We start from the raw sequence: 25,807 nt of genomic DNA on the forward strand, positions 1-25,807 counted from the left end.
GAAATGCTTTGAATTTGTTTCCAGTGTCCTTGGGGATCGTCACTTTCCACAGTAACTCCCTGCTCTCTTTCTGATGTAATGAGTGAAGAACTTGCTAAAGAACTGCAGCAACAGGACGAGAATGCAGCATTCCCTCATGTCATTGGGTAGGTGACAATGTTAGTGTGGGGCCTGCAAACAATGAGTTTAATTTGTTCACGGCAGCAATTCCTGGTTTCCCCCCAGCAATGGGGCTGGTTTAGCACACTGGGCTAAATCGCTGGCTTTGAAGGCAGGCTAGCAGCACGGTTCAATTCCCGGACCAGCCTCCCCGAACAGGCGCCGGAATGTGGCAACTAGGGGCTTTTCACATTGAAACCCACTCGTGACAATAAGCGATTTTCATTTTTCATTTTTTTCCTCCCTCAGCGCTGAATATACCACACACTACATCCTGCTGAACTAAATGTGAGAAATGTCTAACAGGAATTACCACATCACCCTTCTCTAATATTCTGTACCATATACCTAAAGTAAGGACTAGGAGCAGGAGTCGGCCATCTGGCCCCTCGAGCCTGCTCCACCATTCAATAACATCATGGCTGATCTTTTTGTGGACTCGACTCCTTCCCACTAGAACTCTGGTCCTAGATTGGTTCAGATGGAGACTGTCCCAACGGTACAGATCCATCCTGTTCCAATACTGAAGCCAATGCCCCGTGAAATGGAACCCCTCTTTCCCTCACCACTCCTTTAGCCACGTTTTTACTTCTCTAATTTTCTCCTCCCTATGCCAATTCATACATTGCTCAGGTAGTAATCCAGAGATTCTAACCCTTGAGGACCGGTTCTTTAATTTAGTTGAAAGCAAATTACTGCGGATACTGGAATCTGAAACAAAAGGGAAAATGCTTGAAAATCTTAGCAAGTCTGGCAGCATCTGTAGGGAGAGAAAAGAGCTAACGTTTCAAGCCCAATCACTCTTTGTCAAAGCTAACAGACAGAAAGAGTGTTAATGGCAGTCCCCAGAGAGGACAAAAGATGTGAAAGGTCAAACAGCAGGGAAACTAACATCAGACGATGAACTGTAGGTGTGGGGGGAGGGGAAGGGGGAAGCAAAGAGGAGAAAGGTGCAGGAAAGGTGAATAAGATTGGGGGGGGGGAAATTAAATGTATATTAAGAAAGAAAGAATAGGTAAAAGACAGTTAAAATGAAATGAGAACAAATGGGTCGAGGTGGGGCTGATCATCTGAAGTTGTTGAATTCGATGTTCAGGCCGGAAGGCTGTAGCGTGCCTAACCGGAAGATGAGATGTTGTTCCTCCAGTTTGTGTTGAGCTTCACTGGAACATTGCGGCAGGCCAAGAACAGACATGTGGGCATGGGAGCAGGGTCTTTTGTTAAAATGGCAAGCAACAGGAAGGTCAGGATCCTGAATGCGCACAGACCGAAGATGCTCAGCAAAGCGATCACCCAGTCTGCGTTTGGTCTCTCCGATATAGAGACCCCCTTTCACATCTTTTGTCCTCTCTGGGGACTGCCATTAACACTCATTCCCCTTGGTATCTGTGGCCATTAGCACCCGGTTTCCCTGGGTTTCTGTGGCTATGACTCATCTTTCATTCTCACTCCACAGTATAAATATTTCCCACTTTCTCTGCCTGTTAGCTTTGACAAAGAGTCATTGGACTCATAGAACAGAACAGAACAGGCCCTTCGGCCCTCGATGTTGTGCCGAGCAATGATCACCCTACTCAAACCCACGTATCCACCCTATACCCGTAACCCAACAACCCCCCCCCTTAACCTTACTTTTTAGGACACTACGGGCAATTTAGCATGGCCAATCCAACTAACCCGCACATCTTTGGACTGTGGAAGGAAACCGGAGCACCCGGAGGAAACCCACGCACACACGGGGAGGACGTGCAGACTCCACACAGACAGTGACCCAGCCGGGAATCGAACCTGGGACCCTGGAGCTGTGAAGCATTTATGCTAACCACCATGCTACCGTGCTGCCCGGTAAAAACGTTACCGAAACGTTCGCTCTTTTCCCTTTAATTTAGTTCCCCGTGCCTGATAGTTCTCCAACAAGTCCTCTTTCTTTGTCTTTCCTATGTTGTTTGTCCCAACGTGGATCACAACAACTGGATCCTCCCCCTCCCACTCCAATATCCTTTCAACCTGGCACCGAGCAGGCAATGTACCACGTGGGATTCTTGATGCTGCTTGCAAAAGATTCTCTCAATCCCCTTAATGAGAATCCTGCAGTCCCTGTTCCTGTCCACACAGGGAGCAAGAATCTCAGACCTGTTGGACAAGGTCAAAAGCCGAGATTCCTCCGTTTTTGAATTCAGGATCCCTCTACCTGTTTCACTTGCAGTCACACCCTGCTGTGCCTGACCACTGATCGACTTTGAGTACTTAATCTACGGGGTGTGACCGCCTCCTGAAACAAAGCATCAGGTAACTCTCCCTCTTCCTGATGTGTCGCAGCGTCTGAAGCTCAGAATCCAGCTCATTGACAGTGAGCCGGAGTTCCTTGAGCAACCAAAACTTACTACAGACGTGGTCACGAGGACAATAAATACTTGATGAGCTACAATTTCCTTCATCTAAAGATTGGAAATCCGAAGTCATTGTCTTCAGCTTCTTGTCATCAATTTTGCTCCCCTTCTAAGCCAGTACCTGAGGCTGAATCATCCTGTCAGCAACTTTAGCCTCCGATTCGGCCTTGAGCTCAGCTTCTCATCCCATATCTTCTCCAACCCCCAAGAACACCTACTTCCACCTTCTGTCTCTGACCCCGCGTCAGCTCATTTGCTTAAAATCTGATCCATGCCTTTGTTGTGGGAAGCACAGTGGTTAGCACTGTTGCTTCACAGCGGCAGGGTCCCAGCTTCAATTCCCGTTTGGGTCACTGTCTGTGTGGAGTCTGCACATTCTTCCCGTGTCTGCGTGGGTTTCCTCCGGGTGCTCCGGTTTCCTCCCACAAGTCCCGAAAGACGTGCTGTTGGGTGAATTTGGTATTGTGAATACTCTCTTCGTGTACCTGAACAGGCACCGGAATGTGGCGACTAGGGGCTTTTCACAGTAACTTCATTGCAGTGTTAATGTAAGTCTACTTGTGACAGTAATAACGATTATTATTATTATTATTATTACTCTCCTGTCCAGCCTCCCAGATTCTGTTGCCTGTGGCTTTACCAGGTCCCCTGTGAACTCTAACCTACCAATGCCCGGTATAAAATTCTCTCCTGTCTCTGAAACCTCCTGCTGTGTAAACTGCTCCAATTCTGGCCTCTTAATTATCTCCTCTTCCTGCCACCAGTGGCCTGGCTTCAGCTGTCAGCTCTGGAACTTCTTAAAGACGTTTGCCTCCTCCCCATGCTTTTCAAAATCCTCTTTAAAACCTACTTATTTAGTCAACCCCTGCGTCCTAAAATCTCCTTTTTGGCTAGTTGTCAGTATTTGTCTGATTACACTCCTGTCTAGCACCTCGGAATACTTTCCAATATTAAAGTTGTTATTAAAAATGTAATTTCTATAATTTCACTTAAAACAAAAAGTTAATCTCTCTACTTGTGTTCAGTATCGATCCGACAGCTCTTATTGGAGAGGGGACTGAAACCTCCAGTGATCTCCTGTTAGCCCAGATGCTACAGATGGAATTTGACCGTGAATACGATGCACAGCTTCGCCGGGAGGAAAATAAATTCAATGGTGACAGCAAAGGTATGAGTAAAGGTCTTCTCACTTTTCATTGTGTCTATTGTAAATTCATCAATTGTTTGATTTTAAAACAACAGCGAAAGCCTTACATGATACCGACAGCACAGAAAAAGCGGTTCAGCCCAACTGCTCCAAGCTGGTGTTTATGCTCCACATTAGCCACCTTTGTTCACATCACTCCACCCACATATCCTTCTATTCATTTCTCCTTTGTGTGTTTATCTAGCTTCCCCTTAATGTATCTGCATTATTCACCTCAATCACTCCCTGTGGTAACAACTTCCATATTCCCACCACGCCCTGGGTGAAGACGCTTGTCTTCAATCCCTCAATCAAGTCATTATAATTTTGTTGGTTTGATCCTGTTATTTTCTCTCTGCGAGAAGAAAATTTCAAAGTAGAGAGTTTGAGACAAACACGATACTAAACGTCTGAAATAAAATTTGTAGCACAGAACAAGCCATTGACTCGCCCAGTCTCTGCCGATCTTTCTGCTCCACACGAGCTTTGTTTCATCTCGCTCATCAGAACAGCCCCCATTCTCTTTTCTTCGTGCTCATCCATTGAATGTGTCTGTGCTGTTCGCACTAGAGAGAGCAGTGCTACACTTCATGCACAGTCAGACTGAGTGACCTGTTTCCGTCTTGTAGACGCTGTCCTTCCCTACGAAAGAATGAGCTGCTGAAATAACCCGTCTCTTCTCTTTAAAGATACTGACAGAACTCCAATAATTCAGATTGCCAGCATTTTCAGTTTACCGGTGTGCACTGGCCAGAAGGTGTCACTTGCAGTCCAGAAATTTCATTTTAGATAATAAATAATACCTGCCATTAAGACAACACAGTCCCACGATATAACTCTCCTGTGGGTTTCAAATTCTTTGGTTTACCAGAGGAATGTGATTTATTGTAACTTATTGATTGTATTAATATTGTTTTAGAAACTTTCAGCATGGAAATTGAGACCATTTATTGCGAAAAATAGACATTTGTCAAAGTTTTTTGCCTGGAACTCATCAGGAGAATAGCAAGAATATCAGTGACCGGGTAACTTCACACTGTATAACACGAGAGTTCTGATTGGTTGGAAAGTGGACTCTGATTGGTAAAGGTGTTACCATGGAGAATGCACCATCTAATGGTGACTGACAGTTAACTGCCAAACACTCTGTGAAATTTTAAACCAGGCAGCTTGTCTCTGATTGGTCAAGGCATTGCTCTGAGACACAAACCAGCGAATGGCTATCACTTATTTTGTTTAGCTGAAACAGGCTCAATATGTATATGTTCTTTCTGCTTACAAAGAATATATGTAGCTTCCAGATCACACACACGTGCCACACAGCCATCCCAGCTGATGATCTCAAATTGCTTGTCAGTGTAATTCTTAGCACACTGAGGATTATTTAATAATAATCTAGTGTCACAAGTAGGCTTACATTAACACTGCAATGAAGTTACTGTGAAAATCCCCTGGTCGCCACATTCCGGCGCCTGTTCGGGTACACTGAGGGAGAATTCAGAATGTCCAATTCACCTAACAGCACATCTTTCTGGACTTGTGGGAGGAAACCGGAGCACCCGGAGGAAACCCACGCAGACACGGGGAGGAACGTGCAGACTCCGCAGACAGTGACCCAAGCCGGGAATCGAACCTGGGACCCTGGTGTTGTGAAGCAACAGTGCTAACCACTGGGCTAGCCCCTGCAAAGAAGACAATTTCCCCAAATATACAGCAAAATAAATACTAAATCATTTCAAAAATCAACCACCGTGAGTATCGATGCCACTGTATATAGGACAACTGTTGTAAACATATAGTAATATAAATACTAAATCATTTAATAGATGCAAAGTCATTGATTATTGATGTCTGTGTCAGTTAATGAGTTGAAGGTTGGATGCACCTACAGCAGAGCTCATAATGAACAGTTTATTTAAACATTGCAAACTACAGTGAGCAAAACTCACAAACAAAACTGCAGAAAAGTACCCCGAGTAAGCAGGACTATTTCCTTTTAATGCAGTAAGTGGAGGGTCGTAAAGCATACAAATGATGTATCTAAAGCCAATCCCAGTTACTTGCAGCTCGCTATCTGCACGTATAATTGACAGGGGCCTATGGTGTCTATATTTGCAACAATATAAAATATACAATGTATTATTGTTCTCTCTCAGTTTCCATTTCCTTTGAGAATTATCGAATGGTGCATCCTTTTGAAGACAGTGAAAGTTCAGACGATGAAGTTGATTGGCAGGATACAAGGCACGATCCCTACGGTCCTGGTAATGTCTCACTTGATGCGATTGCCTGATGTCTCTGAATATGTTAATTTAGTTCTGATTTGTGCATCAGATGAAAACAAATGAGGAAGTCATTGCTGCCTTGCTTCTTGAGAAAGCCTAACAATTCTGAGCATTTAGGAAATCACAATTGTTTAATTTTATCTTCGTCTCAAGAAAAAAAGTCGAATTACAATATTATACAGCACTAAGTGATTGGCCTGAACAAACAATCTTGAGGACATGGGTTCAAATCCCATCATGACACTTGGGGCATTTGAGCTCAGCTTTTATCTTTTGTGGATGTTGTAAAAACCCCAATTAGTTCTCCAATCTTTTAGAGAAGGAACATTCTGTTCTTACTCAGCCTCTGCCTGTACTTGTCTTCGGTCCAACATCAGTACGCTCAGCTCTTAATTATTCTCCGAAATGGCTCCCTTGTCATTTCCCGTGTCGTTTTAAATGTTCCTTTTTTCTAAAAACTAATTTCTCCACTTCCCTTTTAAAAGATCTCTCTGACTAAAGTGTCAGTTGTACCTCAATTGGTAGCACCCCCGCCTCTCAGTCTCAAGGTTCTGGGTTGAAGTTACATTCCGAGGCTTTAGCACAAAAGTCTCGGCTGACACTCCAGTCCAGTACGTACTGCGGAAGTGCTCTTTCCCTTTAATCTGTGGGCGACGGGGCAGCACAGTGGTTAGCACTATTGCTTCACAGCGCCAGGGTCCCAGTTTCGATTCCGGCATGGGTCACTGTCTGTGCAGAGTCTGCACGTTCGCCCTGTGTCTGTGTGGGTTTCCTCCGGGTGCTCCGGTTTCCTCCCACAAGTCCTGAAAGATGTGCTGTTAGGTTAATTGGACATTCTGAATTCTCCTTCTGTGTACCCGAACAGGCGCCGAATGTGGCGACTAGGGGCTTTTCACAGTAACTTCATTGCAGTGTTAATGTAAGCATACTTGTGACAATAATAAAGATTATTAATGAAAATTGCTTATTGTCACAAGTAGACTTCAAATGAAGTTACTGTGAAAAGCCCCTAGTCGCCACATTCCGGTGCCTGTTCGGGGAGGCTGGCACGTGAATTAAACCCGCGCTGCTGGCCTTGTTCTGCTTTACAAGCCAGCTGATTAGGGGCTGGTTTAGCACGGTGAGCTTACACATTTGGTTTGTAATGCAGAACAAGACCAGCAGCGCGGGTTCAATTCCCTCCCTGAACAAGTGCTGGAATGTGGCGACTAGGGGCTTTTCACAGTAACTTAATTGAAGCCTACTTGTGACAATAAGTGATTATTATTATTATTATATTATTTAGCCCACTGTGCTAAACCAGCCCCATTATTAAATTATTATTAACCTCGGCACCATCGGGCTGCCTTTGATCGCTATGGTAACCACAGTATGTATATGGTCTCTGGTTAATGGTAGCTCCCAGGATGTTGTTCGTGGAGGATTCAGTGATGATCATACCATTGACTGTCAAGGGGCGGTAGTTAGATTCTTTCTTGAAGGAGATGGTCATTGCCTGGCGTCTGTGTGGGCGAATGTTGCTTGTCATTTGTCAGCCAAAGCCTTAATATTGTCCATGTTGTGCTGCATTTGGACATGGATTGCTTCAGTGTCTGAGGAGTCGCGAATGGTAATAAAAATAATCTTTATTAGTGTCACAAGTAAGCTTACATTAACACTGCAATGAAGTTACTGTGAAAATCCCCTACCTAACAAGCATGTCTTTTGGGATTTGTGGGAGGAAACCGGAGCCCCCGGAGGAAACCCACGCAGACCCGGGAAGAATGTGCAGACTCTGCACAGACAGTGACCCAAGCGGCAATTGAAGCCGGGTCCCTGGTGCTGTGAAGCAACAATGCTAACCACTGTGCTACCATGCTGTGCTGAACATCGCGCAGTCATCAGCAAACCTCTACCCCAATGCCATCTTTCCCCCTATCCCCTTGATGTCATTGTCTCAAGTATCTTTAAGATGTGAATTCATTTTTCTTTCTGAGGAATTGAAATGTTTTTGTACCGGCAGATAAACCTTCAATAAATGCAAAACGTGGGTTTGTAGGAAAGGGCAGAGAAATCACCACCAAACACGATGAAGTAACTTGTGGCAGAAGGAACACTGCTCGAATGGAAAATGTAAGCACTTCTCTATTCGCATCCCTATTGCCATTCCAGACTTGTATTCTCGGTATGGTAGGAGAGACGTTGTTTAATGTGAAAAGTAATGTTGAATATGCTGTTAACTACTTGTCTAGCTTTCAAAAAGGGAGTTTCTATTTACTAGAATTACGACCCCATGCCAGATTCCAACATTTGCTAGGATACCGGATAGGGACCCCAATCACTTTTGTAAAACCACGAGGAAAGGACACTGATCCAGGAGTGATTCCATGCACAAACAGGAATATGTTATATTAAAACTAACTTTTATTAATACAGTATCAAACTACTTTTAACAGCACAGAAATGTAGCTTACAGTTACCAGTTAAACAATGCTTAGCAATGAAATGAAACACTTGAACTGCTAACTACTATCTTCTTTATCTCCAATCAAGCAAAACCCATTCTAGGTCAAAATCCACTTTTAAATAATGTTGGAAAACACAGGATTACTTGCCTATCTTTGGATAAAAGATATTTAAAAGACTGCTTGGAGAGAGAGAAACTAGAGAGAGATCCTGTCAGGAAACAGCCTGCAGACTCTTGTCTATGTCAGACTGCTGCTTAACCTGACAGCCTTTTGCAGAAGCTGTTGTTCAGCTCACAGCTTCCAGAGAAACGTAACTGCGTGCTAGAGACCTGGTACACACCTGGCTCCTCCCATTAATTACATCATCCCAATTTCACACAAATCCCATGACCTCCTTTTTTTTCTTTAAAATTTAGATTACCCAATTAGTTTTTCCAATTAAGGGGCAATTTAGCGTGGCCAGTCCACCTAGCCTGCACATTTTTGGGTTGTGGGGGCGAAGCCCACGCAGACACGGGGAGAATGTGCAAACTCCACACGGACAGTGACCCAGAGCCGGGATCGAACCTGGGACCTCAGCGCCGTGAGGCAGCTGTGCTAACCACTAGACCACCGTGCTGCCCTTTCCCATGACCTACTTACTTGAGTTTAAGCACGCTCTCTCTAATTATCTACTCCCCAGAAATTGTAACAAAACCCCATTAGAGCAAACAACATTACAGCACAGCCCACCAAGCTGGCGCTGATCCACATTCCTTAATTAAACCTCCTATTTACTTCCCAAACAATCATAATCCCTCCATTCCCCTCTTGGCCATGTGTCTATCAAGATGCATTTTAAACTCTGCCATTGTGCCTGCCTCCAATGGCAACCTGTTCCAGGCACCCACTACCCTCTGCGTGAAAAACTTCCCCGCACATCTCCCCTAAACTTTCCCCCTCTCACCTTGAACCTGTGCCCCCTGTCATTGAGCCTTCCACCCTGGGAAAGAGCTTCTGACTATTCACCACGTCTATACCTCTCGTAATTTTTTACACCTCAATCAGGCTCCCCTCGACCTCTGACTTTCCAACAAAAACAATCTGAGGTTATTCAACCTCCCCTCATAGCTAACACCCTTCAGACCAGGCAACATCCTGGTAAACCTTCTATGCACTCTCTCTCCAATGCATCCATGTACTTCTGGTAGTGTGGCGACCAGGACTGCAGGCAATATTCAAAATCTGGCCGAACTAAAGTTTTATACAACTGAAAAATGGCCTGCCAACTCTTGTACTCAATGCCCCGGCCGATGAAGGGAAACATGCCTGTTGCCTTCTTGACCACCTTCTCTACATGCATTGCCACTTTCGTGGAACTATGGACCTGAACACCCAGATCCCTCTGTATGTTAATGTTCCTATTGGTTCTGCCATTTACAGTATATTTCACACCTGAATTTGATCTTCCAAAATGCATTACCTCGCATTTGTCCGGATTAAACTCCATCTGGCATTTCTCTTCCCAACTCTCCAATCTACCTAAATTCTGTTGTATTCTCTGACAGTCCCCTTCACTATCTGCAACTCCACCTATTTTAGTGTCATCTGCAAACTTGCTAATCAGACCATCTACATTTTCCTCCTGATCATTTATGTATATTACGAACAACTGTGGTCCCAGCACTGATCCTGTGGAATACCACTAATTATAGATATCCATTCTCAAAAAAAAACCCATCCAGTATTATTCTTGTCCTGTTGCCAAGCCAGTTCTTTATCCATCTAGCTAGCACACCTCGAATCCCATGTGACTTTACCTTTTGTACCAGTCTGCCATGAGGGACCTTGTCAAACGCCAAACTAAAGTCCATGTAGACAACATCCACAGCCTTTCCCTCATCAATTAATTTTGTCACCTCGTCAAAAAGCTCTATCAAGTTTTCTTTGTAAACAACCATGGCTGGAAATCATAATGATCTCACTTTTATGACATCTTAATTGCACCTTCTGCAGTCACCGTGTCTGTCTTTGCTTTAAACCAGGACTTTTTTTTATCAAACAATTTTATTGAGGTATTTTTCAGCATTGTAAACAGTTACAGATAACAACCAAAAAAGGCAAAAATGTGCAAACATCAACGTAAAATCGATGCTTCAATTGAACCATACTGCACAAGCCCGCTCCTCTCCCATCAACAATAAAAATATATTATAACAGAGGCTATATACACACTCTAACCCAGGCTTTTAAAACATTACTGCATCAGATACATATAATACAACATATTTCTTACATTGACCACACAAAACTGTGGTAAAACCCATTAATAGTGTGCTGAAAACTTAACCCAGATAGTGCGAGGTAAGCTTAAAGACAATAAGTTAACCTGGTCAGAGACGAACCATGAATGAATAAAACTTGTTTAATAATCCAAAATGTTTTTTTTTATAGTTTGCTCCAGAATTCCAAGTTGGTGATGGAATTGGGATGGATTTGAAACTGTCTAACCGTGTTTTCAATGCATTAAAGCAGCACTCGTATTCTGAGCAACGTCGCAGTACCAGGATTCATGAAAAGAAAGAACATTCTACTTCTGTAAGTTTCACTTTGTTAGCATTTGTTAAATATGATTGGTATCTTGTGTAGAGTGAGGCAGCACAGAAGGAGGCCATTCTGTCCATCGTCTGCGTGCTGGCTCTTGTAAACAGTTAATTAGTCCCGTTCCACTTACACTTTCCCCTTCACCGTGAATTTCATTCCTCTTCCAAGTATTTATCAAATTTCTTTTGGAAGTTACCATTGAATGTTCTTCCACCGCCCTTTCAGGCAACACTTTCCAGATCAACGCACCTCACAGGAAGAAAAGTTCTCAATGCCATGGTACTTCTGTCAATTATCTGAAGCCTTTCTTCTCCAATCAGCCACCTTCCTGCCTCTGAAAACAGAATAAATAATATATTATCAAAGAAGATTGAAGATGGAAATGTGGTTGTGCCCCAGCCCATATGTGGTTCAACATTGAAACTGTCTCAACTGATTTCAAATCAGCAGCTGCTGGTTAATAATTTGCTCTTTAAAAAAACGTTTACACTTTTTTCATACATATATATAATATAAAAGTAAGGATATAATGTTGGAATTGTATAAAACATTGGTGAGGCCACAACTGGAGTATTGTGTGCAGTTCTGGTCACCACATTACAGGAAGGACATTACTGCTGTGGAGAGAGAGCAGAGGAGGTTTACAAGAATGTTGCCAAGGCTGGAAAAGTGAGGCTCCGAGGAGAGATTGGATAGGTTGGGGTTATTTTCCTTGGAACAAAGAAGGCTGAGGGGCGACTTAATTGAGGTGTACAAAATTAAAGGGAAGAGATGAAATTGTTTCCCTTGGTGGAGAATTCTAGAAGCAGAGGGGACATAGATTCAAGATAATTGGCAGAAGGTGTAGAGGGGGCATGAGGAAGATTTCTTTACGCAGAGGGAAGTGGGAGTCTAATTCGCTGCCCGAGTTGGTGGTGGAGGCAGAGAGCCTAAACTCTATTAAAAGGTACCTGGATCTGCACCTGCAGGAAGGTGGGATTAGAAAGGGCACCTGGGTGTCCTCGGGCTGGCATGGACAAGATGGGCCGAATGGCTTTCTGTGCTGTAACTTTTCTATGGTTCTACTATTAAGTCAATCATTACCTTTCAGAGGAGTTTGAATTCCTGTTTTCCTCATTGAGTCAACAATTGATTAGTATGATTTTTGTTTGATATCAGTGCATTAATATTTTACATTATTACTACTACTATCGTACGCACGAATGAACAGCTAGATGTTAAATTTCAAATTCTTCAACCAGCCTCATCAGCCTGGTGTCGGGGTAATGTGAGGGCCACTGAATCGGGGATTATACTGAGGCACGATTGTCGTTCATTGGCATTGTCAGTCTGTTGTGACGTACTTAAAAGCAATGTATTTAAATATCAGAACTGTTCTCTGGTAAAGTATTAACATAGTTTCAGCCTGGACTGGGGAAAGTCGGCAGATGACAAATGTAATTGCCTTTGTTTTTGATGGTGAGCTGGTTTCCTGCTCTTATCCTCTCAGGACCAAGCTGTAGACTCAAAAACCCGTTTGCTGCTGTACAAAATGGTGACTGCTGGGGTATTGGAAAGCATCAGTGGCTGCATCAGCACAGGCAAAGAGTCTGTGATCTTCCATGCCAAAGGAGGAAGGTACTCATTCATATATATTCATAACCGAGGGAAGTGAATTTTCTATCGCTAAGTTTGCGGTTGACAACAAAATGGGTGGGAAGGTGCGGATGGCACACCGGTCTACAGGGGTGGGTTTAGCTTAGCTGGCTGCACAGCTGATCCGTGATGCAGAGCGAGACCAATAGCGAGGGTTCAATCCCCGTACCGGCTGAGGTTATCCTGGTCCCTCGCCTGAGTGATCCTCAGGTTAAACCACCACCAGTCAGCTCTCCCTCCTCAAAGGGGAAAGCAGCCTCTGGTCATCTGGGACTATGGTAACTTTGCTTTTTTGCAGAGGTATATAGACAGGCAAGGGGAGTGGGCAAAAACTTGGCAAATGGAATATAGTGAGGGAAAATGTGAAGTTAGGCAATTTTGTAGGAAGAATAAAGGAGCTGAGGAAGGAGCAGTGCTCCAAAAGTTCGTGTTTGAAACAAACCTGTCGGACTTTAACCTGGTGTAAGACTTCTTACTGTGCTCACCCCAGTCCAATGCCGGCACCTCCACTTCATGAATATTATTTAAATGGCGAAAGACAGCAGAAAGCTGCAGCACAAAGGGATCTGGGAGACCTTATGCATAAATTGCAAAAGTCTAGCATGCAAGTTCAACAGATAATAGGGAAGACAAATGTAATGTTGCTTTATTTCAAAGGGAATTAAGTATAAAAATAGGTAAGTCCTGCTAAAACTATACAAGGCACTAGTTCGTCCGTACCTGGAATATTGTGAACTGTTTTGGTCCCCTTGTCTAAAATAAGATATAGTGGCACTGGAGGCAGTACAGAGAAAGTTCACTAGATTGATCCGGGTATGGAGGGATGTTCTTATGAGCAGAGGTTGAGTAAGTTGGGCCTGTAGTCATTGGAGTGCAGGAGAATGACAGGTGAGCTTATTGAGACATATAGGATTCTCAGGGGGCTTGACAGGGTAGATTCACGGTGCCGAGGACCTGGGTTTGATCCGGCCCCGGATCACTGTCCGTGTGAAGTTTGCACGTTCTCCCCATGTCTGCATGGGTCTCACCCCTACAACCCAAAGATGTGCAGGATAGGTAAATTAGCCACGCTAAATTGCCCTGTAATTGGAAAGAAATGAATTGGGCACTTAATTTTTTTTAACGGGAAAAAAAGGATTGTTAGTCACCTGCGTAGTATGCATAAAGCCACGCATATTCTCATACAGGGTCCTGTCCTTTGCAGAGAACCGGAACTTGGGGAACTGCCATTCCCTGGTTCATTCCTCAGGGTAAGGTTATGGGGGGGGTTGTTGGGTTACGGGTATAGGGTGGATACGTGGGTTTGAGTAGGGTGATCATGGCTCGGCACAACATTGAGGGCCAAAGGGTCTGTTCTGTGCTGTACTGTGTATGTAATGCCTTGACCATTGGTAGTCAACCAACCTGGCATGAATTTGAACAAAGCTGGGCAGTTAACTGTTGCATGCTGCATTCTCATGGCAAAGCCTCCACCAATTAAAGTCCACTTGCCAACCAATCAGCACTCTCTTCTCATGTGGTATAAATTGTTGTTCCCCGTTATGGATTGGTATTTTATTACGAGCTAACCCGATGAGTGCCATTCGAAAAGCTTCGCTCGCGTTTCTCTTTTTCAGCAATACTCAAAAGTCTTGATACAGAGATGATTTTTTTTCTATCACAAGCACGACCAAAGTGTTTCCTGTTGTCTATAACTTGCATCTCCAAACTGTCATTCATATATGCACAAATTCACTGTGGTTTCTCTCTCTCTCTCCGAAGCATGGACGAAAAAATGGTTCCTGCAGAATGTGCCATCAAAGTTTTTAAGACGACGCTGAATGAGTTTAAAAATCGTGATAAGTACATCAAGGATGATTATAGATTCAAAGACCGCTTTAGCCATTTGAATCCTCGCAAAATCATTCGCATGTGGGCAGAGAAGGAGATGCACAACTTGGTCAGGTAGTGCCTTTTCCTTTCAAATTGAAAATTGACCTAAAGTTAGAAAATAATTCTGCACCATGTAATCTTGTTACAGGAGAAATTGCAATCACATAGATTTAATTGCCATACCTTGTGGATGGGACGGACTGGCCAATGTGGGAGGGCTTTAAACACCAGATGAAGACCAACATTCTATCCAACATTTTAATTATTATTCTGTACCTGTCAAAGCTCCTCTCTATAAATTTGTTTTTAAAATTTTTTTGGTATCTGACACCTCATCCTTTTACTCATCTGTAGTGGCCGCTACAAAGCAATGATTTGGTACGGGGAACATGCGCTCAAATCCCATCATGCAGCTTGTGGAATTTAAATTTAATTAATAAATCTGGAATATAAAGTTAGTGTCGGTCATGGTCACCATGACACTATCATCGGTTGTTGTAAAACCCCATCTGCTTCACTAATGCCCTTTAGGGAAGGAAATCTGCCGTCCTTACCTGGTCTGGCCTACATGTGATCCCAGACCCACAGCCCATGAACGAATACAAAAGTTGCATTTTCTTAACTTTGAATTCGTACATTACCTGTGGTTGCCTTTTAAGGACCGACCTGTTTCAATTCAACTTGTTGGTGTGGCATTTACACCGTCTTTTTATTTCTCTGCAGAATGCAGAAAGCTGGAATTCCCTGCCCAGAGGTGGTTATGCTTAAGAAACACATTCTTGTGATGTCCTTCATTGGCCAGGACCACGTGCCCGCCCCTAAATTAAAGGATATTAAACTCAGCTCCGAAGATATGAAGCGGGCCTACTACCAGGTTTTATATGTACGTTATTCTATCTCTGCACACACTCGAGTTACAATGATCTGAGAATATTCTGATGTTATTAACCGTACTGAGACTTGTGTCAAAAAGAATTGAAAATATATCGAGACGTGAAAGTTTCAGGGTGTGCGGGGGGGGGGGGTGAGGGGTCATGGCCGGTGAGTTGGGGATATCTGAGTGTGGGGGTGGGGAAGTGTGTTTTTCTGGGTGTGACACACAGGCACGTGCAAGCATGCACGCACACTCATCTATCCTGTCTTTCATATTCTTCAATCTCGTGACCTCATTGCTTTCTCATTTCTTGATTGATCGATATTTGCTAAGCAGAGGCTTTTTTGTGCTATTTCCTAATGGTCTGTCTTCCATTGCAGATGATGCAGCAGCTGTACACCGAATGTAAGCTTGTTCATGCTGACCTGAGTGCGTACAACATGCTGTGGTATAAGGGGAAGGTGAGCATACCTTTACGTATGTAAGGAGGTAAGAAAACTGAGGATTTTACTGTTGGTGGAGTAGAAACCGAAAGCTGGAATATCAGACAACGAGAAGTTATTGGACTGGAGCACGAGTCCTTTCTTCACAGGAGGTAGGCTTGTTGGCTAGGCCAGCTTTTATTGCTCCTTGAAAAGGTGGTGGTGAGGTGCCTTCCTGCATCGTTAAAGTCCGCATCGTGTAGGTACACCCACTGCGCTGTTAGGGGAGGGAGTTCCAGGAATTTTGACCCAGCAATTTGAAAGGAATGGAGATATATTTCCAAGTCAGGATGGTGTGTGGTTCGGAGCAGGACCTCCAGGTGGTGGGGTTCCCAGGCTGGAGATAGTTTCCGCATTTTTTAAAAACTCAATTAATCTAATTTTTAATTAGATTACAAAAATAGCACTAAAATTATTTTCATATCCTGTGAGGAGGGGAGGCCATTCTGGTCCTCGGACCATTCAGTTGGAGCTATCATCTATCTGTACCGATCAAAGTTAAAGGGGCTAAAGGAACATTTACACAATTATTTTGTTAAAACCGTATTACTCTCGCCACCTGGAATTCTGTTGAAGCAGACATGTTCTGTTAGCTTGTCACACGGCCGAGATGATTCTAACCTCTCCTATGCTTTTGTGTCTGTTTGAACAGGTTTGGTTCATTGATGTCAGTCAGTCTGTGGAACCTACTCATCCTCATGGTCTCAAATTCCTCTTCAGGGACTGTAAAAATGTTTCTCAGGTATTGGTCGTGTTACTTTTCTCCATTACAGATCCAGATGACACAGTCAATTTAGCCAGGCAGTGGGGAATGAGTGCAATTTGACGTACAATTCACAACCAACTTCCTAGACCAGTCTTAATGCTCCACTTCAGCTACCTTCTTTCACTTCTCTCGCCACTTTCCTTTCTCCCTCATCAGATCATTTAACTTCCCCTGAAATGTCTTCAACTCAACCAGTCCTGATGGTAAGCAGTTCTATAGCCACTCGCTGGGTAAAGCAATTCCTTCTGAATTCCCTATTTGACCTATAAGTAGAAGCATCTTCTCTACAACTGCCCTATCAAACCCCTTCCTAATTTTAAGAACCTCAATTAGGTCGCCTCCTCGATCATCTCTTGTTCTAGTGAAATGTTCTATCTTTCCTCGTGTGTAGAATTTTTCTTCTGTTCTACATTCACTTTCGTGAATCTCTTCTCCATTTGCTCCAGTGCCTCTACTTGGAGAGCAAAGCTCTTCACGGTACTGCAGATGGTTCAACCAGGGTTCTATACAAGATTAACACAACTTCCTTTCATTCTGTTTCTCTAGACGGGAATCCTAGTGCTGTATTTTTAACACCGTGCAGCCTCATATCCCGACAATCAAAACCAAATTTGATTTAGTTTATTATTTTGTGGGATGTGGCCGTCACTGGCAAGGTCAGTGTTATGTGCCCACCAATAATTGCCATTTCAGAGTCAACCACATTGCTGTGGGTCTGGAGTCATGAGCAGGCCAGACCGGGTAAGGGCGGCAGATTTCCCTCCCTAAAGGACATTATGATCCAGACGAGCTTTTGCGACAATCGCTGATAGTGTCACCGCCACCATTACTAAGCCAAGCTTCCGGTTCCAGATAATTTAATTATTAAATTGAAGTTCCACTGTGGTGGGATTTGAACCCACGTCCACAGAGCAGTACCCTGGCTAGTGACATTATGCCATTATCTCTTCTCCAAATAAGGTGCAAATTCAGTAGCTCTGGTGTTATCATCATAGAATTTACAGTGCAGAAGGAGGCCATTCGGCCCATCGAGTCTGCACCGGCTCCTGGAAAGAGCACCCTACCCAAGGTCAACACCTCCACCCTATCCCCATAACCCAGTAACCCCACCCAACACTAAGGGCAATTTTGGGCACTAAGGGCAATTTATCATGGCCAATCCACCTAACCCGCACATCTTTGGACTGTGGGAGGAAACCGGAGCACCCGGAGGAAACCCACGCACACACGGGGAGGATGTGCAGACTCCACACAGACAGTGACCCAAGCCGGAATCGAACCTGGGACCCTGGAGCTGTGAAGCAATTGCGCTATCCACAGTGCTACTGTGCTGCCTGTTGCAGTAGCAATTCTCACTGCACCAAACTCTGACCTAACAAAAGTAAATATTCAAACCCCCCCACCAGTATTAATGACTGTTACTCTCCCTGCAGTGCCATTTTCTCATCGTGAAGCTTAAATATAGCCAAAATCTAAGCAATTGCCTCCCCACCTGGTCATCCATTCTCTGGTCCTAACTCTGAGGTACATTAAATCCCAATTTCCCAGTCCCGCAAATATCCGTTGTGTTGAAATCACTCCGTGGTTTTGCCCTCTCTCCCTTTCTGTGATTTCCCTGTTTTATCTCGAGGCCAACACCTTACACGTGAAAACTGGGAATTGTTTTTATTCATTCATGAAATATTGGCATTGCTGGCTAGGCCAGATTGTATCTGCAATTGCCCTTGAGAAGATGATGGGTAGCTGCTGCCTTGAACCGCTGCTGTTCATGTGGGATAGGTACTCCCGCAGCAGAAGTTCCAACACTTTGATCCAGGGACAGTATTGGAACAGAGATATAGTTCCAGGTCAGAGTAATGAGTGACTTGGATGGGAACCTGCTGATGTTCCCGTGCATCTGCTGCTTTTATCCAGCTCGGTGATAGAGGTCAAGGGTTGGAAAGGTGCTGTCAAAGGAGCCTTGGTGAGTTGCTGCGGTGCCTCTTATAAATAGTATATAGAAGAGCACAATGATTTAGAATCCCTGCAGTGCAGGAGACGGCCATTTGGCCCATCAACTGCACCGACCCTCTCAAAGAGCACCCTACCTCGGCTCACTCTCCTGCCCTAACCCTGTAACCCCACCTAACCTGTGCATCATTGGACACTAAGGGGCAATTTAGCATGGCTAATCCACCAAAACTGTACATCTTTGCACTCTGGGAGGAAACTGGAGCACTTAGGAAACTCATGCAAACAGGGGGACAACGTGCAGACTCCACACAGTCAATCAAGTCCGGAATTGAACACTGGTCCCTGGTGCTGTGAGGCAGCAGTGCTAACCACTGTGCCGCCATGCCGTTGCAACTGCACTCATCCAGGCAAGTGGGGAATATTCCCTCACACTCCTGACTTGTACCTTGTAGGTGGTAGACAGTCTTTGAGGAGCCAGGAGGTTTATTACGCAGCAAAATTTCAAGCCTCTGACACTCCTGTAGCCACAGAATTTATATGTCTTGTCCAGTTCAGTTTCTGGTTACAGCTGGGTCATGATGCAGAGCGAGGCCAGCAGTGTGGATTCAATTCCCGCACAGGCTGAGGTTATTCATGAAGGCCCCGCCTTCTCAACCTTGCCCCTCGCCTGAGGTTTGGTGATCCTCAGATTAAATCACCACCAGTCAGCTCTCCCCCCTCAAAGGGGAAAGCAGCCTATGGTCATCTAGGACTATGGTGACTTTACCGTACTATTTATGGAGCTTCCTGCTTCACAGAGTTGTTTAATTGTCCACCACTATTCGTGACTGGATGTGCCCAGAAGGCAGATCTTGGATCTGATCTGTTGGTCGCAGGATTGCTTAGCTCTGTTGTTGCAGATTCACCAGGTTGACACCTCATATTTAGGTGTGTCTGGTGTGGTTCCTGGCATGCTCTCCTGCACTCTTCATTGACCCAGGGTTGATCCCCTGGCTGGGTGGTAATGGTAGAGTGGGGGGGGGATGCCAGGCCATGAGGTTACAGATTGTGGTTGAGTGAAATTCTGCTGCTGCTGATGGCCCACAGCACCTCATGGATGCCCAGTCTTGAGTTGCTGGATCTGTTCGAAAGCCCATCCCATTTAGTACAGTGATAGTGCCACACAGTACGGTGCAAGATATCTTCAATATAAAGACTGAGATTCACCTCTACGATTGTGCAGTTGTCACTCCTACTGATACTGTCACAGACAGACAGACGCATCTACAACAATCAGGTTGGTGAGGATGAGGTAGCATCTGTTTTTCCCTCTTGTTTGTGTTCTCACCTCATGCTGCAAACCCAGCAGCTATACATCATTGTGCTGCCACCTCTGCTGGGTCTGTCCTGCCAGTGGGACTGGATGTACACAGGGATGGAGGTGTCTGGGGCATTGTACGGCATGATTCTGTCAGTTTGACTATGTCAGACTGTTGCTTGACTCGTCCATGAGACAGCTGTCCCACACCTTTGACACAAGCCCCCAAGTGTTAGTAAAAGGCCTTGAGGGTTGACGGAGTTGGATTTGCCGTGGTCATACTTGATGCCGGTTTGTCCATCTGGCTTCATTCCTTTTCGGCTTCATAGTGATTGTGATTCAACTGAGTGTCTCAATCAGCCATTTCAGGGGGCAGTAAGAATCAACCTGACTCTGGGTCACATGTCGGTCAGACCGCGTAAGGACAGCATATTCCCTTCCTTAAAGGACATTAGTGAACCAGATGGGTTTTAAAGACAATCGACAATGGTTTTGTGGTCACCATTAGCCTAGCTTTGTAAAATTCCAAATGTATTAATTGAATTTAAATTCCACCAGCTGCTGTGTGATATTTGAATTAGCGTGTCGCTCTGGAATATCCATCAGTGACATTGTCACTCCATCACCACCTCCTACTTCACTGCTCCGCTCCCTGTACTCACTCCTTAAGACATAGGCGCAGGAGTAGGCCATTCGGCCCATCGAATCTGCTCCACATTCAATGAAATCAGGCTGACATATAATCCTTAACTCCACTTCCCGCCTTATCCCCATAAATCCTTGATTCACTGATTAAAATCTGTCCATCTCAGCCGTGAACATACTTAACTACCCAGCCTCTACAGCCCTCTGCGATAAAGAAAGCCACCGATTCACTACCCTCTGAGAGAGGACATTCCTCCTCACCTCTGTCTTAAATAGGTGACCCCTTGCTCTGAGATTATGCCCTCTGGTGCTAGACTCTCCCACAAGAGGAAATAGCCTCTTGGCATCTCCCCTGTCAATCTCTCTGAGAATCCTGTATGCCTCAGTAAGTGCAGTCTGAGAGTGGCACTATTGGAGCTTCCATCTCTCCAATGAGACACGTCTGAGGCTCTATCTTTCCAGTTGATAAATCAAACATCTCATGGCACTGTTTCGAAGAGCAGTGAATCCTATTTATCCTGCAACCAGTATCACTAAAAGAAATGATCTGGCTATTGTCACATTGCTGCCGGTGGGAGCTTGCCTTTCCCAAATTGACTGATCCTTTTGTCATATTCCAGCAGTGACTAGAATTCAAAAATTGCAATTTGTAAAGTGCAATTAAATACGTCTCTTATTTTGAATTGGTAATATGTGTTAACTTGTGGTTTTCCTATGTCACAAACATGTCGAACGGACCTTAATGCTGCTCCCCTTATTGCAGTTCTTTCAAAAGGCAGGAGTTGCAGACGCAATGGATGAACGGGAGCTTTTCAATGCTGTCTCTGGTCTAGATATTGCAGCGGATAATGAAGTGGATTTCATTGTTCAGGTATAATATTTTCTTGAGATAAAGCACTGCTTTTCAGTGTCTTGAGATGCGTTACTATGTTTAAGGAGTTAAATGTGCAAGTTGTTGTTGAGACTCACTTAACATTTCATTTGATAAACTAGTAACTTAGATTGTATTTTCCAATACTATATTGCTGAAAGTGGAAAATATCATAGAATTACAGATTGCTACAGCGCAGAAGGAGGTCCTTTACAAACTTCAGGGCCAGGGTTTAAAAAATTTCCCTTAACTGTTCCAATTCAATAACAAAATCCAAGTAAAACCAGAAACCCCTTTTCAAAGGTGTGGCCCAGCACACGGCACTCTCACTGGTATAAGACTGTGTTATTGATGCTCTGTTTCCCTTTTCAAACAGCTGGTTTGAATTCCTTCCAGAAAGCAATGATCTCTTTTATGCTACCAAGCAGTCTGGAAATAGCTTTTAAAATGTAGAGAAAAACACTTCTTTCAAACCAGTCCAAACTCGAAGCGAAAGTAAAAACTCTCAGAGCCACAGCCCAGCTCCACCCACACAATGATATCACTGAAGCCATGTGATAAGACAAAACATTTCTTAAAGGGACAATACAAACTAAGAGCAGAGTAGGGCATTCGGCCCCTCAAACCTGCTCCATCATTCAATAAGATCATGGTTGATCATTTTAAAATATTTTTTCCTATTAAGGGGCAATTTAGCATAGCCAACCCACCTACCCTGCACATTTTTGGATTGTGGGGTGAGATGCACGCAAACACAGGGAGAATGTGCAAACTCCACACGGACAGTGACCCAGATTGAACCGGTGTCCTTGAAGCTGTGAGGCAGCAGTGCTAACCACTGTTCCACCGCGCTGCCCAGATCATGGTTGATCTGATTGTTAACCTCAATCCCGTAGCTATCTATGTTCCTTTTGTAACGTCCTTACGTCCTCTTCACAATTTACTTTCCTACCTTTGTGTCACCAGCAAATTTAGCAGCCTTACCTTTAGCTCCTTCATCCAAGTCATTTATATCAATTGTAAGTTGAGGCCCAACACGAGGCACACCACTCGTCACATCCTGCCAACTAGAAAAAGACCCATTCATGCCAACTCTGTTTCCTGTTAGCTAGTCAACCTGTTACCCCTTGTAGAGATCTACCATGCGGATTTAGTGGCACTTGCGAACACTAAAACTCAGTACAAATTTGAGTCAACACTTCTCGGGTGCAAATAAGAATCGTTTTATTTGTCTGTATTGATTACAATTGAGAATCATTTAAGTCTTATTCTCTAATAAGACCAGCTAGCAAAAGGAGTCAAGACAAGCAATTTTGTGACAATTCAACGTTCAAATAATACAGAAATAATTTTCTTGCTTACAGCAAACAGCTTGCAATAACTTCAAGAGGTAGAAAGTGAAATATGAAAGACAGAGAGACAGCGAATAGTTAAGTCAAATATAGATTGATTCCGGAATGGAAAATGGCCGAAGAGACATCACGGTTATACCAAATCATATCAGGATTTAGCCATCTGAAATGAAAAACGAAAATCGCTCATTGTCACAAGTAGGCTTCAAATGAAGTTACTGTGAAAAGCCCCTAGTCGCCACATTCCGGCGCCTGTTCAGGGAGGCTGGTACGGGAATTGAACCGTGCTGCTGGCCTGTCTTGGTCTGCTTTCAAAGCCAGCGATTTAGCCCAGTGTGCTAAATGTAATTCTAATTGGTCTGGATTAACATCAAATAAGTTTGATTCGACGCTCAGCCGTCTGTCATTAATAGGCAACATTAACTTAAAATTTATTCTTGTATGAGCTATGGAATGCGATTTGGCTTCCTTATCGCATATAGCTTGAACCAGTTTCTTGCTGACTTGCTTGTTAGGACAATGGTCTCTATGCTGTTGCCATGGAGCTTGCCTTGTCCTTGGGTTACTTTATCTTGCAAATGTATTTGTTAGCTGAATAAGAATGCTGTTTTAATCTATCTGTTTCTGTGTTCTTTTGAAGCTATGCTTTGCATGCTGAATGTGTTTTGAAATGACCTGAGGTTATGAGTGAGTTTTAAAATGGTATTTAATAGACATGGGGCTTAATGCTAAATAGCTATCTTTTACCTATTACTTTTACCGATAGAAAATAGCTGGCTTCTATACCCCTACACCGTGAGTTTTTATTTTAAGTAATAATTTTTGGTGTGCCCCACTGTGGCTGCACCAGCTCTCCAAATGAGCAATTAATTTAGTCCATTTCCCGCGGCTCCTCCCCATAACCCTGCACATTCTTCTTTTTCACAGAGTAATCCAAATCCCCTTCAAAGGCCTCGATTGAACCTGCCTCCTCCACACTCAGTCAGTGCATTCCAGACCCCAACCACTCACTCTGTAAAAGGTTTTCCTCCTCACTTTGTACCTTCTCGGCACTTTCATTAATGGGAATATTTCTCCCTATCTACTCTGTCTAGACCCCTCCGAAGTTTGAATATCCCAATCAAATCTCCTCTCAACCTTCTTTTCTCTTGAGAAAAACAGTCCCAACCACTCCAGTATATTTGGATGGGCAAGAATGAAGTTAATTGCTGTGTTGCCAGGGGGTAAACTCTTTGGATTATCTGAGAGTTTATTTCTTTCCACGGTTCATAAGATGTAGGAGCAGAATTTGGCCATTTGGCCCATCGAGTCTGCTCTGCCATTCAATCATGGCTGATCACGGTTTGTACAAATAGGTGAAAATGTGTCTGTTGCCTGAATGGATTTAGTGATTCTGGCTTTAAGACAAAATGTAACTTCAGTTTTTATCAATCGATGCATATTTGGTTCAGAAAACAAACAGCATCTAATTCTTTTACGTGTAAAATTTTAAATACAATCAATGGATTCATTAATTTTAGTAAAAACTCTGTCCTTATTTGCCTTTCTTAAAAAAAAATCTTAGATCGAAGATTTGGAAAAAATCAATGAAGACCACGTCCGACAGATAGGGAAACGTGGGAGGATGATTTCTGAATTTGAAGTTCTGGGAGAGGACTAAACCAGGGAAAAGGCTTTTAAAAAACTCTTGCAGACTGAGCTTTGCAAGCTGGGATTCAACAGCGATGGAAATTTGATTGTGCAGTTTAATTTGATTTAAAATTAGATTATCATTAGATTTGTATACAGTAATTGGTATTTGTGACCAAAATTAGACTGGTGTGGTGATGTTGAAGATATTCCTCTGTCTGCACCATCTGTATTAATATTAATTTGGCACCTGTGTCAGAGAAACGCTTGCATTCTCGTGTTAGTGAAGTTTCAAATCAAATAAACAACGTCTCAACTTTACATTTTGAGTGAAAGCCATATTTTGACACCTGGAATTTAACCATAAAATGTTGCACGTTTTAGAACTGGAATAAGAGGAATGGACGTTATTCTCCAAAATGGTAATCCTATTTGATGTGTTGAAGGTGCCACTGGTAGTGAAGGACCTGCACTCCAGTTGATTCACTGCGACAGCGCTATGTAATCTGAACTAATATGGCTTTCGATTCACTTGTTAACAAATAGACTGACATTACTTGTGCTGTTACGAGGTGATTTTATAACGCATCACATTTGTTTAAAAAATACATAGTAAAATCCTGTTTGTATTCAACAGATTACTAATGTGTTCAGCAGATTATCAATGAATCTTAAAATGTATTAAAAATATTTGGGGAAACTAATCATTTTGTTTATAAATGGCATTTAACAAAACAGCATGCTCCAGAGGCAAAGGGCATCTAGAATCTTCACGTCATTCACCGTGAAAGTCTTACCTTGATTTGACTTTCCAAAATGCAACACCTCACTTATCTGTATTGAACTCCATTTGCCATTTCTCGGCCCACTTCCCCAGCTGATCAAGATCCTGCTGCAATTTTTGATAACCTTCCTCATTGTCTACCATACCAGCTATTTTAGTGTCATTTGCAAACTTACTGATCATGCCTTGTACATTCTAATACAAATCGTTGATACAGATAACAGCAAGGGGCCCAGCACTGAGCCCTGAGGCACACCACTAGTCACAGGCCTCGAGTCCGACAAGCATCTTTCCACCATTACCCTCTGCTTCTGACCATTAAGCCAATTGTATATCCAATTTACCAGCTCTCCCTGGATTCCATGTGATCTAACCTTCTAGAGCAGCCTACCATGTGGAACTTTATCAAAGGCCTTACTGAAGTCCATACAGACTATGTCTACTGCCCTGCTTCCCAGGAACTAAACGTGAACAAAGTCTTGTTCAGCCTTCGCCTGTGTTCCCAAATTGGTCCCAGTTAAAGCAAGGGTGTGATTTTTAAGATTCTCTTGGTTGTTTGCATCTCTTCATGGACTTGCCCCTCCCTATCTCCGGAAT

General features: G+C 43.6%; 1 protein-coding gene across 1 annotated transcript; it reads left to right on the plus strand.

Moving 5' to 3' along the window:
• On the plus strand, positions 1–25,130 carry riok3 (RIO kinase 3 (yeast)). Its single transcript, XM_038808537.1, has 12 exons — positions 1–146; positions 3,575–3,717; positions 5,892–5,999; positions 8,023–8,132; positions 10,901–11,044; positions 12,540–12,667; positions 14,447–14,629; positions 15,281–15,440; positions 15,812–15,892; positions 16,566–16,655; positions 21,338–21,445; positions 24,362–25,130. The coding sequence occupies exons 1-12, from the start codon at positions 79–81 to the stop codon at positions 24,455–24,457; spliced, it is 1,419 nt and encodes a 472-aa protein (XP_038664465.1). The 5' UTR covers positions 1–78; the 3' UTR covers positions 24,458–25,130.
• The last annotated feature ends 677 nt before the right edge of the window (positions 25,131–25,807 follow it).

Source organism: Scyliorhinus canicula, chromosome 10 (genome assembly GCF_902713615.1).
Source record: "Scyliorhinus canicula chromosome 10, sScyCan1.1, whole genome shotgun sequence".
Lineage (NCBI taxonomy): Eukaryota > Metazoa > Chordata > Chondrichthyes > Carcharhiniformes > Scyliorhinidae > Scyliorhinus > Scyliorhinus canicula.